The 15,489-nt window shown below is 47.5% G+C and overlaps 1 protein-coding gene across 1 annotated transcript in view; it reads right to left on the bottom strand.

Moving 5' to 3' along the window:
* The window catches only part of LOC141047972 (uncharacterized), a 36,074-nt gene extending 20,835 nt beyond the window's left edge, over positions 1-15,239 (bottom strand). The window contains exons 1-5 of the mRNA XM_073543346.1: positions 15,103-15,239; positions 8,998-9,129; positions 8,140-8,144; positions 6,561-6,688; positions 4,874-4,904 (exon numbers count right to left, since the gene is read on the bottom strand). Of these exons, the coding sequence (XP_073399447.1) occupies positions 4,874-4,904; positions 6,561-6,688; positions 8,140-8,144; positions 8,998-9,129; positions 15,103-15,239 (433 nt within the window). The remainder of the gene's footprint in view (positions 1-4,873; positions 4,905-6,560; positions 6,689-8,139; positions 8,145-8,997; positions 9,130-15,102) is intronic.
* Between the last annotated feature and the right edge of the window lie 250 nt (positions 15,240-15,489).

Below are 15,489 nucleotides of genomic sequence, written 5' to 3' on the forward strand. Positions count from 1 at the left end.
AAAAATTTGGATTGCTTTTAAAAAAGCAGTTTCCAGAGCAGTGGGAAAACAGCAATGCAGCTATCAGGAAGCCTTATAAGGCAGCCTAACAACCAACACAGCTGATCCAGCAAAATATAGCCTCCACTTGCACTGCACACACAGTGACTGTTGTGTTGTACAGGCAAAATCGCTAGCAGCAGAAGCAGTTTTTGGTGTCTTCTTCCCTGCCTAACGCTCTCCCTACAGAATCAGCAGCAGCAGCAGCTCTCCCTATTCTGAGATCAGCATGAGTAACATGGCGGTCGGCATGCACGCCCTTTTATACCCCCTGTGACGCCTCCCAAAGCAAGCCAATCACTTGCATGCCCTTCTCAAAGATGGTGATGACCCCTGCCTATGTCATCACGTTGCCCACAGTGTCCGTGGATCCTGATTGGCTTAAAAATGGCGGAAAACAAACTTTTGAAACGCGACTTTGGAGCTAAAGTCGCCGAGCTCGTGGCCGACCTCACCCTAGGGTCGGGTTTCATCTCATGAAACCCGACTTTACCAAAAGTCGGCGACTTTTGAAATTTTTCGACACGTTTCGCTCAACTCTAATCACCATGTATCACTGTGTATCACCATGTATCACTGTGTATCACCATGTATCACTGTGTATCACCGTGTATCACCATGTATCACCATATATCACCATGTATCACTGTGTATCACCATATATCACCATGTATCACCATGTATCACTGTGTATCACTGTGTATCACCATGTATCACTGTGTATCACCATATATCACCATGTATCACTGTGTATCACTGTGTATCACCATGTATCACTGTGTATCACCATATATCACCATGTATCACTGTGTATCACCGTGTATCACCATGTATCACTATGTATCACTGTGTATCACTGTGTATCACTATGTATCACTGTGTATCACCGTGTATCACTGTGTATCACAATGTATCACTGTGTATCACTGTGTATCACTGTGTATCACCGTGTATCACCGTGTATCACCATGTATCACTGTGTATCACTGTGTATCACTGTGTATCACTATGTATCACTATGTATCACCGTGTATCACAATGTATCACTGTGTATCACAGTGTATCACTATGTATCACCATGTATCACTGTGTATCACTGTGTATCACTATGTATCACTGTGTATCACCATGTATCACTGTGTATCACCGTGTATCACCATGTATCACCATATATCACCATGTATCACTGTGTATCACCATATATCACCATTTATCACTGTATCACTGTGTATCACCATGTATCACTGTGTATCACCATGTATCACTGTGTATCACCATATATCACCGTGTATCACTGTGTATCACCATGTATCACTGTGTATCACCATGTATCACTGTGTATCACCATATATCACTGTGTATCACCATGTATCACTGTGTATCATCGTGTATCACCATGTATCACCATATATCACCATGTATCACTGTGTATCACCATGTATCACTGTGTATCACCATGTATCACTGTGTATCACCATATATCACTGTGTATCACCATGTATCACTGTGTATCATCGTGTATCACCATGTATCACCATATATCACCATGTATCACTGTGTATCACCATGTATCACTGTGTATCACCATGTATCACTGTGTATCACCATGTATCACTGTGTATCACCATGTATCACCATGTATCACTGTGTATCACTGTGTATCACCATGTATCACTGTGTATCACAATGTATCACTGTGTATCACTGTGTATCACTATGTATCACCGTGTATCACAATGTATCACTGTGTATCACCGTGTATCACTGTGTATCACTGTGTATCACTGTGTATCACCATGTATCACTATGTATCACTGTGTATCACCATATATCACCATGTATCACTGTGTATCACCATGTATCACTGTGTATCACTGTGTATCACTGTGTATCATCGTGTATCACCATGTATCACCATATATCACCATGTATCACTGTGTATCACCATGTATCACTGTGTATCACCATGTATCACTGTGTATCACCATGTATCACTGTGTATCACCATGTATCACCATGTATCACTGTGTATCACTGTGTATCACCATGTATCACTGTGTATCACAATGTATCACTGTGTATCACTGTGTATCACTATGTATCACCGTGTATCACAATGTATCACTGTGTATCACCGTGTATCACTGTGTATCACTGTGTATCACTGTGTATCACCATGTATCACTATGTATCACTGTGTATCACCATATATCACCATGTATCACTGTGTATCACCATGTATCACTGTGTATCACCATGTATCACTGTGTATCACCATGTATCACTGTGTATCACCATGTATCACCATGTATCACTGTGTATCACTGTGTATCACCATGTATCACTGTGTATCACAATGTATCACTGTGTATCACTGTGTATCACTATGTATCACCGTGTATCACAATGTATCACTGTTTATCACCGTGTATCACTGTGTATCACTGTGTATCACTGTGTATCACCATGTATCACTATGTATCACTGTGTATCACCATATATCACCATGTATCACTGTGTATCACCGTGTATCACTGTGTATCACTGTGTATCACTGTGTATCACCATGTATCACTATGTATCACTGTGTATCACCATATATCACCATGTATCACTGTGTATCACTATGTATCACCATGTATCACTGTGTATCACTGTGTATCACCATATATCACCATGTATCACTGTGTATCACTATGTATCACTGCATCTCATGGAGGCTTCTGAACTTGTCCCAATCTTCCATTCTGTCCTGGTAAGTAAGATATGAGGTCACTACTCACCGGCTGCAGCGATGATGACGAGCACGTACAGTGTGGACACGGGGTTCATCATGGATGGTGAGTGTCCTCCAGAGTCGCCTGTGGTGCTGTAGCAGTGCTGAGTGTGCGCGCTGCGATTTCTGCACTGTTTTATCGTGGCCCCACAGTGAGCGGCGGTGACCCATTAACTCCTTCTCCTCCTTTCTTGGATGCAGAATATACATTCATCACCTGCTGCTCCGTGAAAAAAAAGACAAATCCGATAAGATATAAAAGAGCAAAGATAAAGCAATCACACTGACCCAGATCAAAGGAAAGCGCGCTCTGCCCCATGCAAAGAGCAACGTGAGCCTGTGGGCCACCGACTCCAAGCTTGTCTGAACAATTCACCACCAGGAAAATACAACTTTATTCATTTCTCCAAATAGCTCCAGTGAAAGCCAAAACCTCAGTGGGGCTGTGTCCTTCTGACATAAGTGGACGATACATTATCCCAGATGTCTTCACCCAACTGCTGCTGCAGAGAACGAGACTCCATTACTGTACAGGTCATTAATCGCGTCCTTCTGTATTGTATGGCAGCGGCGGTTCCACCAGAGAATTTAGAGAGACAGCGACTGAAGCGAGTTAAGCAAACGTCCTTTATTGTCCGGACACTGCACACATGAAATCACTCACCTCTAGATCACAGCCGCAGGCACCTACACCCCTGCAAGGGTCTCGGGTGGTAACGTGGTCATCCATGTCGCTGGCCCTGATCTGGTCATCCAAGCATACGTCCACAACGCCTTCAGCTCTGCTGCATGTGAATTCCAACACAAACTGACACACCCAAACCTTTACTGCAGATTTTAAATGAAAACAGTGTCCCACATGTAAGACCCAGACTGGAGGGAGAGATCCGTCCCACCACCATCCTATAGATCTCTCCAAAAATAAAAGCCCCAGACAGGTTTTGATAAACTGATTCAGTCAAGCACCATGATCCAGTGCACACTTATTTTTGCTTTGCACAGTAACCACAACCGTGGCTGTAATCACAATGTACTCCAGCTGTTCAGTATGTTTCCAAGCACATTCTGGGGGATACAGAACGGCCCTCACATATAATACCCCTCACTATCTTACATATCCCCCCCTGTTCAAACTTGAGGGGTTGAACACCTATCACCATACAAGGTGCCCACTACAGGGCATCCGCATTCACGGGTCGATGATCCATGGAAAGATTAAAATTTTGTAAGTACAGAAACCAACTCGTGACCCGGGCATTCCTCTCTAGTGATGCGCGAACCTGTGAATTTTTGGGTCCAGCAGGTTCAGCCAAACATCTAAAAAAAAGTTGGGATTGAACCCGAACCCAGGCCACATGCAGATAAATGGAGGGCCCGAACATTCATATTTTGCCACTCTGTCATCTGCATAAAATCTCAACAAACACAGGCTCTGATTGGAGGTAAGATTATTACCACCGGTCAGAGATCTGCAATTCTCATGCTGTCAGATGACAGCGTGAGCCAGCAGCTGTGACCAGTACTAAAAATAGCTACATCCAGTCACACTCCTCTCCTGAGAGAGTACTGCTCCCATCAGCCTTTGCCTGCTGTCACTGATAACAGTGAAAGCAGGTGCCACTGATGGAAGTATTCATCATCCGGCGCCTGTGCTTTAAATAAATAAGAAAAAGTGGAGTCTCTACTATTTTTGATAACTAGTGCAGACAAAACTGACAGCTGCGGGCTGCAACCCTCAGCTGTCAACTTTACCAAGACTGGTTATCAAGAATCATGGGTCCCTACGCTGTTTTTTTTAAAAAATAATTTAAGTAAATCATTTTAAAAAATGGCGTAGGGTTCCCCTCATTTTTGACAACTAGCCAAACTAAAGCAGACAGCTGGGGGCTGGTATTCTCAGGCTGGTAAGGGGCCATGGATTATGTCTGCTGACAACAATCCCACAGGCTAATAATGGAGAGGCATTTATAAGATGCCCTCATTAATAACCCCATAGCTAGATTGTAAAAAAAAAAATCCTTTATTTGAAAGAAAAATAAAAAGCACAGTTATACTCACCTTTTGCATAATCCACTGATAAACATGACCCCTGTAAAAAAAACAAAAACAAAACATATCACTCAACTGTCCGAAGTGAAGATGATCCATTCTGTTCCACAACAATTTGGAGAACAGTCACATAATCTGGCACACACAGTATGTAGCGCTGAGCTCTCATGAGAAAGTTCACAGCTGAACCCCGGTGACCTCACGGCACTGCAGTAATTTTTCACACAGAATTTTCTCACGCAGTGAGTGATGCCATAAGTTAGGTCCCTTGGGTTAATCAGAATTCACCACCAGTGAACTTTCTCACTGCAGCTTAGAACAACACACTGGAGGAGCGATTACTAGTATTGTATTCCAGAGTGCGCCATCCCAGGGTATGCAGAACGTATCACCCTAGGTGACTGGCTACCTGCCTACCCCATTTCTGGGCCCTGACTGTTCTACAGCAGGTATGGAAAGTATTCAGATCCCTTAAAATGTTTCACTTTTTGTTTTATTGCAGCCATTTGGTAAATTCAAAAAAGTTCCTTTTTTTTCTCATTAATGTACACTAGGGTGACCGCAAAAAATCGATGTCGGAATTTTGTCCGTCTGGACCCCACAAAACGATTCCCCTTTCCAGATATTGAGAGAGCCAAAATTTGAGCTTGATCAAACGACGTTAACCCGTGCCGCTCGTCGCTCAAAGTTTGAAAATATCCAAATTGAGGTATTTTAAGATTTAGGTATTTTGCATAGTCTGTTAGACTATAAAGAATGTGACAACAACATTGCAGAAATAGCCCTGACCAAATTTTCGAACCATTTGTGGTATTTGAATGCAGAGTTGGTGGGATTATCGTTTTTTGATCCCACCATTACAGACAATGAAAAGTTGTTAATGGCTAATAAATTGCTCAGTAGCACAGATGAACCATCAGAGCACGCTAGGGTTGTAAAGCCAAAAGTTAGGAAAGAAAAATTAAAAGAGGTAGGAAGTAACCGACTTTAACGACCTTCTGACAAAAGATGAAGAACAAAAGCAATATGTCCTGCAAGTTGTAAGCAAATGCCGAGCATTATATTCTGACGTTTCAAAAACTACTTTAACAAAAGCTCTAGAATAGATTAGATAACTATGTAAAATTATCAACTCATGTAGGTTAGCGTGCTCTGATGGTTCATCTGTGCTACTGAGCAATTTATTAGCCAGTAACAACTTTTCATTGTCTGTAATGGTGGGATCAAAAAACGATAATCCCACCAACTCTGCATTCAAATACCACAAATGGTTCGAAAATTTGGTCAGGGCTATTTCTGCAATGTTGTTGTCACATTCTTTATAGTCTAACAGACTATGCAAAATACCTAAATCTTAAAATACCACAATTTGGATTTTTTCAAACTTTGAGCGACGAGCGGCACGGGTTAACGTCGTTTGATCGAGCTCAAATTTTGGCTCTCTCAATATCTGGAAAGGGGAATCGTTTTGTGGGGTCCAGACAAACAAGATTCTGACATTTTTTCCGTAACCACTGTATCTCTGAAGCTTCTTACTCTTCAGCATTTATTCATCAGCTACCTAAGACTTTTGCTCAGAGCTGTAGAATTTCTTGCTGTAGTTGACATCTCTCCACTTAGTTATCATTTATCTGCTACTTGTGACACCCGTACTCTGAGCTCTCCTGTTGTCCCATCTCTTCTTTCATCTTCCCACATCTTTTCTCATGTTGTCACACATCTTCTCTCCTTTTCTTCCCATGTCTTCTCTCCTCTTTTTCTCTCGTTTTTTCTTTTCTTTCCAAGTCTTGTCTCCTCTTCTTCTCACATCTTGACTGTGTTGAACTAAAAGGAGGGGAAGGTAACCCCTTAACGCATTTCCTCAGCCCCTCTTAACCACTATTAATTAGACACTGAAAACAAATGATGGGTGAAAGTCGGTCACAGCTTTATTAAACTTCTTTTGTAAAATTTAACAACCTTTTGTAAACAGGCACTTAGCTTTCTTAAAACGCGCTAGCCGCTCAATGCCCCGCTCCATAGACGCAGGCAAGTCAGCCGGCAAGCCGTAGCTTCGTGCAATAACTTCTCCAACGCCGTGACTTGTAATAACTACGAATAAAAGAACGAAATAACATAACATCAGCAAATTTGTCACAAAAGGGGAGGGAGGGTGGGAAAAGCACTTCCAGGACCGCAGTGAACGGAGGAAGAGGAAGGGCTGCTAAAATCCCAGGATTTTATATACATAGGAAGGGGCTGTGCTAATCCCTTCTTTATCCCAATTGGCTCCCCATACTTAAATCCCACCTCATTAAATCATGGAAGGGCAGCTGTCATGCCCGAACCAATCAGGGGTAAGGGGAGGGTAGGAAAGGCACACCCAGTCAGTGGCACTTTCCTTAATCAGATCAGTGCCCACCAGACTGTGTTGACCTAAAAGGAGGGGAAGGTAACCCCTTAACGCATTTCCTCAGCCCCTCTTAACCACTATTAATTAGACACTGAAAACAAATGATGGGTGAAAGTCAGTCACAGCTTTATTAAACTTCTTTTGTAAAATTTAACAACCATTTGTAAACAGGCACTTAGCTTTCTTAAAACGCGCTAGCCGCTCAATGCCCCGCTCCATAGACGCAGGCAAGTCAGCCGGCAAGCCGTAGCTTCGTGCAATAACTTCTCCAACGCCACGGAGGATCCTGACCTCAGACAGGACTCCGACCCCCACCCATCAACAGCAATGCCTGCTCAATGCCATCTTGGAGACCAGAGAGAAAAATATCGAGCCCGATATCATTCAAATGTACACCATCGGGTCTCAACAATGCAGCATTGTCCCCTTCCAACTGTCTATGCATAACCATTACCCCAAAACGCTCGCGAACGAACTTAGAAATCCGAGCATTTATGTTCCTCCTGGTACGCTCCACGGCTATACCATCCCTCGCTCCTTGCCACACTGCCCTCGGAACAATTTCTGACCATACGAAAACCAATTCTTGAAAAAAACCATGAAATCGCTCCATGTCGGCTCGCATCATTGTAAGGAGCTCCGCCATTTTGTAGGAACATAAATCATTTCCCCCTGCATGCAAAACCAAAATTGTCGGACCCCTGGTTCCTCTTGAAATCGACACCACTTCCGGGAGAACTTGCGGCCATTGCAACCCCCGGATGCCTCTCCACATGCAGGACACATCTCGAAAGCCTAAATGTCTCCCACCAGGGCGACATTCCGCTCGCTGCGCTGCCCAAAATATATACGAGTGTCCCAGCAGCCATACCGTTGGTCTAACCGGATCTGCAGAAAGAATTGAAGCGTTAGTACAATAAATCCGGACGAATGTACCTAGCAAAACACGCTGAACGCCACCTCCCGATCCGCTGAACTTCCTCATCAGGCAAACCTTCCTTAGCAGCCTCCGTAGCAGCCCCAATTCGAAAAGAATGTGTGCCGTAATCACGAACCGGCACTCCCACCCCCTTCAAACATTTATTGAATACCGCCTGGAATTGGTATCTCGTTAATGGCGATGAATCTACGTGCGTGAAGAAAAATTCACCACCGCATCTAACCTCCAAGTATACCGTCAGCAAACCAACCGGGCACGTCGGGGAGTTTGAGACATTCAGCAACACCCAAGAACCCCGACCCAATGTATCAGTCTTAGACTTCCTTATTCGTACCCGCACCGCTGTGTCCAAGAAAACCACATCCCCAACTAGTAATCCACATTCTGAACCGTATTTTCCACGCGGAACTAATTCCCCGACCCTTAATGCTCCAAAAAATGCTAAACTGAACGACGCGGATATGAGGGCCGCTTCGAACTTCGAACTACAGACCTTTTGCGAAATCTCTATCAGCTGGCCCAGTAAGGCTAGCGAAATAGGACGCCGACACTCACTAGATGGATGAATCCTCTTCCACCCTTTAATGGCCTGCCGAATAATAAAGGATTTCGTCACATCCCCTCAACCTAACAATTGAAAATGAAAGGCAATACCCGACAAACGCTGCTGTTCTGATGTCCCCGACAAACCCCTATCCCTCAAATGGCAGAGGTACTCTATTACCACTTGCAATCTCGCCTCCCCGCAGTCTTGCACCGGCCTGGAACCCGCCACTAAACACCATTCCTTCCACGCCTTACCGTAAGCTTGCCACGTAGACGCAGTCACCGACTAGCGAACCAGCGACATCAGCTGTTCGCGACCAACTCCCACAGGTGCGGCGGACATCGAAAAACCTCCTGGAGAGCATTGGGGCAAGAAGCTGATAGCACCTGTAAATCAGGGTGAATGGAAAAGTTAGACATGCAAAGATCACTTTCTTGTACCAATTGAGCTCGAAGCCAGATGTTAAATCTCAGACTCAATAAAGCCAACCGGCGCAGCAGGCTCAATACCGGCTGCGACTTGGACGACATATGATTGATACATCTAGCAACGCGCAAATCAGCAGTCTGCATATGAATCTCTTGGTTACTGAGTAACTCACCCCAAAGTTCAATTGAAACGACAATCGCAAAAATTTCACATAACGTCCCGTCCCGACATAACTCCGAACTCCGCCAAACCTCCGGCCACGGCTCCCTACACGTCCTGTTCTCGAAAACCGCCAAAAAACCAGTCTCTGTATCTCCTGTGAAACGTAATCCCATATCACGAGCCATGCGGCGGGGCAACATGAAACAGGTATGACCATTGAACTTTTCCAAAAACAAACGCCACACTTCCAAATCCGCCTTCATAGTCTTTGTAACCCGCATCCTGTGATGGGGGCTAGACGCACCTTTCGTAGCTAAGGATAGCCTTCGCGAAAAAACCCTGCCCACTGGCATGATTCTGCTGGCAAAAACCAAGAGACCTAACAGCGATTGCATCTGTAAAAGGGTCACCTTGTTAACAGACAGGAATCCATCAATCATCGACATCAATTTTTGAACTTTCTCACTGGGAAGACGGTACACCATTGCGACCGTATCAATTTCGTTGCCCAAAAACGATAAAACTTGCTCCGGGCCGATGGTCTTCTCTTGGGACAATGGCACACCAAATCTGTCTGCCATGGTCGTGAAAGCCATAAGCAACCTGTTACACAAATCCGAGCCCTTTGGGCCAACAAAAAGAAAATCATCCAGGTAGTGGGTAACGGACCTGCTCCCCGATTCCCATCTCACTACCCATTCCAAAAATGAACTAAAAAGCTCAAAATAATAACAAGAGATAGAACATCCCATGGGGAGACACATGTCATAGTAAAATTCGCCGTCCACTTGGCAACCTAGCAAATGAAAACAATCCGGGTGCACTGGCAGCAAACGAAACGCCGAGTCAATATCCGATTTTGCCAACCAAGCACCTTCTCCCGCCGTTCTGATCAACGTTACCGCCCGATCAAACGATGCATAAGACACCGATGCATCTTCGGGCGAAATCCCGTCATTGACTGAAAACCCTTTCGGATGCGATAAGTGATGTATCAATCGAAACGAACCCGGCTCCTTCTTCGGAATGACCCCTAACGGCGACACTCTAAACTCCGAAAACGGTGGTATTGAAAAGGGGCCAGCCATCCTACCAAGACGAACCTCCTTTTGTATCTTCCCGACAAGAACCTCTGGATGTTCCCGGGCTGATTTCAAATTCGCCGGGAAACCACTGCATTTTTGCAGTCGGAACGGGATGAAAAAACCCTCAGAAAAACCAAAACGCAGCTGACCAGCCGCTTCTTTATTAGGATAACGGTCTAACCACGGTCCCATCTCGACTACGCTCACCGGCGTCCTTCCTATCAGTTTGCTGCAGCTTAATGGGCAACTTTCCTGCTTGCCGCGAACATTTACATGCTGGATGGGAACCGCCACATGCCGAACATTCGTGCTTAAACTTACAAAGGCCGTAGAATCTGCAGTGCCCTTCATTGAACAACCAACAGGCACCGGGTCTACACACGACCACTGAACTGGAACCTGTTGCGCTTTGTCCAGCAGCCGCTGATGGAAAGGGAGATGGCCTTTGTGTCATCATCAACCTTAACCAAACCTCGGTCGCTTTCACCCCCCAACCAATATCTGGATGGAGAGCCAATCTCCTCCGGAATTCTTCGTCATACCGCCACCATGCCGATCCACCATGAGCCTTATAAGAGTTGTAAATCAAATCTTGGTAAATAAAAAGCCGGATGCTTCTGACCCATAATGCAACCCAGCACTGCAAACGCCTGCAACCAATTGTCCATCGTTTTCGCCACCTTCTGGCGCCCTTTATCCGTAAATCTCTCAAACGTTCTCCTCTCTTTATCCACCGTATGTTGATCCACAGAAATTAGCGACCAAATATCTATAAAACCATTATTCCAAATTTTTGTTTTAGTTTCCTCGTCGATGTGCGACCCAAGCGCACTCACCCCACAAAACATGGTATCTTTATATACTCCCGCTGGCGCGGTATCAACTTTTGCCTTGTTTTGTACAACATCGGATGTTAAGGGCAATTGCCCAAGCAACGCCTTCAGAGCTGAAAGAACCACAGCATTATCCGCACTTTTTAGTCCCAGAAGGGAACACTCACCCGCGTCCGCTGATGGAGGAGGGACTCCCATCGATGGAGGTACTCCGGCTCCTGGACACCTCTCCTGGCTGAAAGTGCTACGACTTGAAGCCCTGGGAGGCACGGCCACCTCGACCAGGCTGAAAGTCCTTGACCGTGCCCTCGACTCCCGATGACCAGGAGGAGGGCCCTGGCCATGTTCAGGACTCGCAGACGTGCTGGACACCTCCGAAACCGAAGATGGGGAGCCACGCCTCGAGGACCGATGATGATGACGACCACGAGAAGTTTCCCTGCGCCCCGACCGCTGGGACCTCTTCCTATTCCTCCGAGAAGTGCGACGCTCCCGCCGCGACTGTGGGGACGACGAATAAGAGGACGAGGATCTCCGGCGCCTACGCCTGTCCTCCCTCCTGCCTGGGGAACCCCTTACCCCTGCATGGACCTCTGTAACCCCGTCCGCATCCATAACGTTCGGGGCATGGGCCGCCGAAGACTGGGCAGCATTATAAGAAGCCCCAGTTGCCCCTGTATTTACGCTACCACTAGTGACACTAACGGGCGGAATCAAGGGCGGCTGAGCAGGGCTTGATACCGGCTGCTGCAAAGCTGTGGCTTGGCCCTGTACCCCCCCCACAGCCACCGTGGCCTGTTCATGCCTCGCCTCCTCCGCCGACCCGGCGGAGGAGGTACTATTCCTGCTCCCCATAATGGGCCCCGCCGCTGCGACCTGCAGCCCCGCGCTGTGCTGACCCCACACCTCCCTCCCTATACCCGCCTCTGTAGACGCTGTCCTTGACGCGCGCACGCTGGCACTGCGGCGTGCTGCTGCTGGGGACCGCGGCGCTGCTTCCTGTAATGCCGCCGCCGCCCCACGTGCATCGGCGCCCGACCGGAAATGAGGGGGCGGCGACTTCCGCCTCACCGCGCGCCGCCCACGAACCCCGGCAGGCAACGGCGAGGCCTCCCGAAGACGCAGAGGAGGGCGGGTTCGGCGCTCAGACCGCCTGCCTCCTCCCTGCCCCCCCGCCGCCGGCTGCACACACTGAGCCACAGCGGCGGCGGCCGGGGCGACCGCCGCTGGAACCGCGCCAGGGGGCATAACCGCCGAGGACAGGTGAGCGCTGATCCCCTCCACCAATGTCCGAAACCAGGGCTCACCTTCCTGCATAACCCGAGCTCGCAGGGCCTCCATCAGAGGGTCTGCCATCTTCCTGCCAGACAGTGCTAAAAAAGCACTTCCAGGACCGCAGTGAATGGAGGAAGAGGAAGGGCTGCTAAAATCCCAGGATTTTATATACATAGGAAGGGGCTGTGCTAATCCCTTCTTTATCCCAATTGGCTCCCCATACTTAAATCCCACCTCATTAAATCATGGAAGGGCAGCTGTCATGCCCGAACCAATCAGGGGTAAGGGGAGGGTAGGAAAGGCACACCCAGTCAGTGGCACTTTCCTTAATCAGATCAGTGCCCACCATTCTTTTCTTTCCACGTCTTCGCTCCTCTTCTTCTCACGTCTTCTCTCCTTTTCTTCCCACATCTTCTCTCCTCTTATTCTCACCTCTTCAAGGGGTTGGACCAGATGACCCAGGACGTCCTTTCAAACTCTACCATTCTTTGATCCTCTCCTCTTCTGTCCACGACTTCTCTTCTCACGTCTGTTACAGAACCCCCCAGCAAGACGTCCGCAGGCAAATCCTCCATCAGGCCGACCTCAACAAGGCCATCCCCCACTCCCCAGTTCAGGTGATTCCTGGCAGTGGGCAGTTGATGTATGGCTCCCCCTGCTACACGGACTGCCACTGTCCGGTCCGTCTTCTCTTGGTCCCGGATGAGATGAGGCTTCACAATGGTCAAAGTTGCTCCGGAATCTCTTAGTCCCTGCATACATTTCCCATTAACCCACACCGCCTGTCGATGCTGTTGTCGATTATCTGCCCGGGCTACCTGCATGGGGTCTACTTCATGCAGCACTCCCTCCATCTCTTGCATCCTTGGATTAGTCATCGCCCCCAATGCTGGGTCAGCTTCGCCTTGGTAGTAGTGTACAGCGGCCCAGTTGACGGTAGCCGTTCCCGCCTTTGGCCACTGGGTACGCTGAGTCCGGTTGGGACATTGTCCTTTGCAGGTGGCCCAGCTGATGGCAGGTGTAGCATCGCACCCCAGGGGGACTCTGGTAAGCAGGGGTTTTAGCTGGTCCCCCGACAATCTTCTGTAGTTTAGGGGCCTCCAGACCCATGGGAGGGCCCCTAGTGACAGTCTTTGATCCTGACAACTGAGACATCCTGGCATCATGATGTTCATCAGCCAGACAAGCGGCCTCCTCAAGAGTCATTGGCCGTCTGTCCCAAAGCCATTCTTGTGTCTCGGGGTTTAGTCCAGTAAAGAATCGCTCTAACAAGACGTCCTCCTTAGTGGTTGCTTGGCTCCCTTGTACCCACTGTAGCAGTGACCGCTGTAGTTTACAGGCCCATTCAGTGTGGGTATCTGTTACCTGTTTTATAAGTCCGCGGAACTTTTGGCGGTATGCCTCTGGTGTCAGCGCATACCGGGCCAAGATCACTTCTTTGACCCGCTCATAGTCCATACAGTTCTCATCAGGTACTGTGCGATAGGCGTCCGCTGCCCGGCCTGTCAGCTTGCTGGCCAGAACCTGAACCCAATCCTCCGGCTTCACTTGATGAAAGGCACACTGCCTCTCAAAGTCCTGCAGAAAGCCATCAATGTCTTCCTCTGCCTCCCCCAACTGTCGGAAGGCATTATACTGGATTTTTTTGTGGCTTACTGCTGACGGTACCTGTGCGGAGGCCAGAGCTCCCCCTGCTCACTGACTCTCCTCTCTCCGCTCTGCCATCTCCATCTTGGCTAGCTCTATCTTGGCTAGCTCTACTTTGGTCCGCTCTGCCATTTCCATCTTGGCTAGCTCTATCCTGGTCCGCTCTGCCATCTTTTCCTTCAGATCAGTACGCACATCAGCCATCACCTCTCGTACGATCTCTACTGCAGGGTTTGGGCCATAGAATGCCAGTCTGCTCTTTACCTCCTTCTGGAATTCAGTCTCTTCCACATTCACATTGGGGGGCGCTGCACTGTCGTGTTCCATGATGGCTGCTATCAAATCCGCTTTTGTTTTGTTGCTGGCGATTAATCCTCAAGCTTCCACCAGGTCTTTTAACGTATTCCTCTTTAACTTGTGGTAGTTGTTTTCCATTCAGTCCTTTACTCCTATAGACGGGGTATCATATCCCGCTGTCTGCCACCAGTGTAACGGGGTCTTCTGTGCTGTAATACCTCTTACATTACCACCCCGTTTCTCAGGAGGTCCACTCTGCTTTTCCTCACTTCTGAATGAAGGACGCTGGTTCACAAGGCTTTGTAACATGGGAACATATAAAAGATCACTGCTTCTCCAGTATTTCCAGTGTGACAACATTTTACTTATCGATCTAAGAATATATATATACATACAGAGGGCAGGACAATCAATGTATGTCGTGCCAGTAGATAACAGGCTCCAATTAAGATGCCAGAGGTACATTACAATAGCTGTGGGATTACAAAGGTGGGGGAGGTCAGAAGTGGGATATCTTGTTTCCCTCTGCCCAGGGGGTCGCAGCCAGTCGGTTGCTGCATTAAGGGCATACATCTTCTATTCTGTGTGCTGGGGGGTTCTGTAACAACGTCTTCTCTCCTCTTCTTCTCACGGACTCACTCCTCTTCTTCTCATGTTCTCTCTCATCTTCTCAAGTCTTCTCTCCTCTTCTTCCCACATCTTCTCTTCTCTTCTTCCCATGTTTTCTCTCCTCTTCTTCTCACGTCTTCTCTCCTCTTCTTCCCACATCTTCTCTCCTCTTCTCACGTCTTCTCTCCTCTTCTCACATCTTCTCTCCTCTTCTTCTCACGTCTTCTCTCCTCTTCTCACGTCTTCTCTCCTATTCTTCACACGTCTTCTCTCTTCTTTCTACGTCTTTTCTCCACTTCTTCTCACATCTTGTCTCCCCTTCATCTAATCTCCTCTCTCCTCTTCTTCTCAAATCTTCTCTCCTCTTTTCACGGTTTCTCTACTCATCTTCCCACATTTTCTCTAGTCT

The sequence above is a fragment of the Dendrobates tinctorius genome, unplaced genomic scaffold (genome assembly GCF_039654945.1).
Source record: "Dendrobates tinctorius isolate UK_male_01 unplaced genomic scaffold, ASM3965494v1 ptg000130l, whole genome shotgun sequence".
Lineage (NCBI taxonomy): Eukaryota > Metazoa > Chordata > Amphibia > Anura > Dendrobatidae > Dendrobates > Dendrobates tinctorius.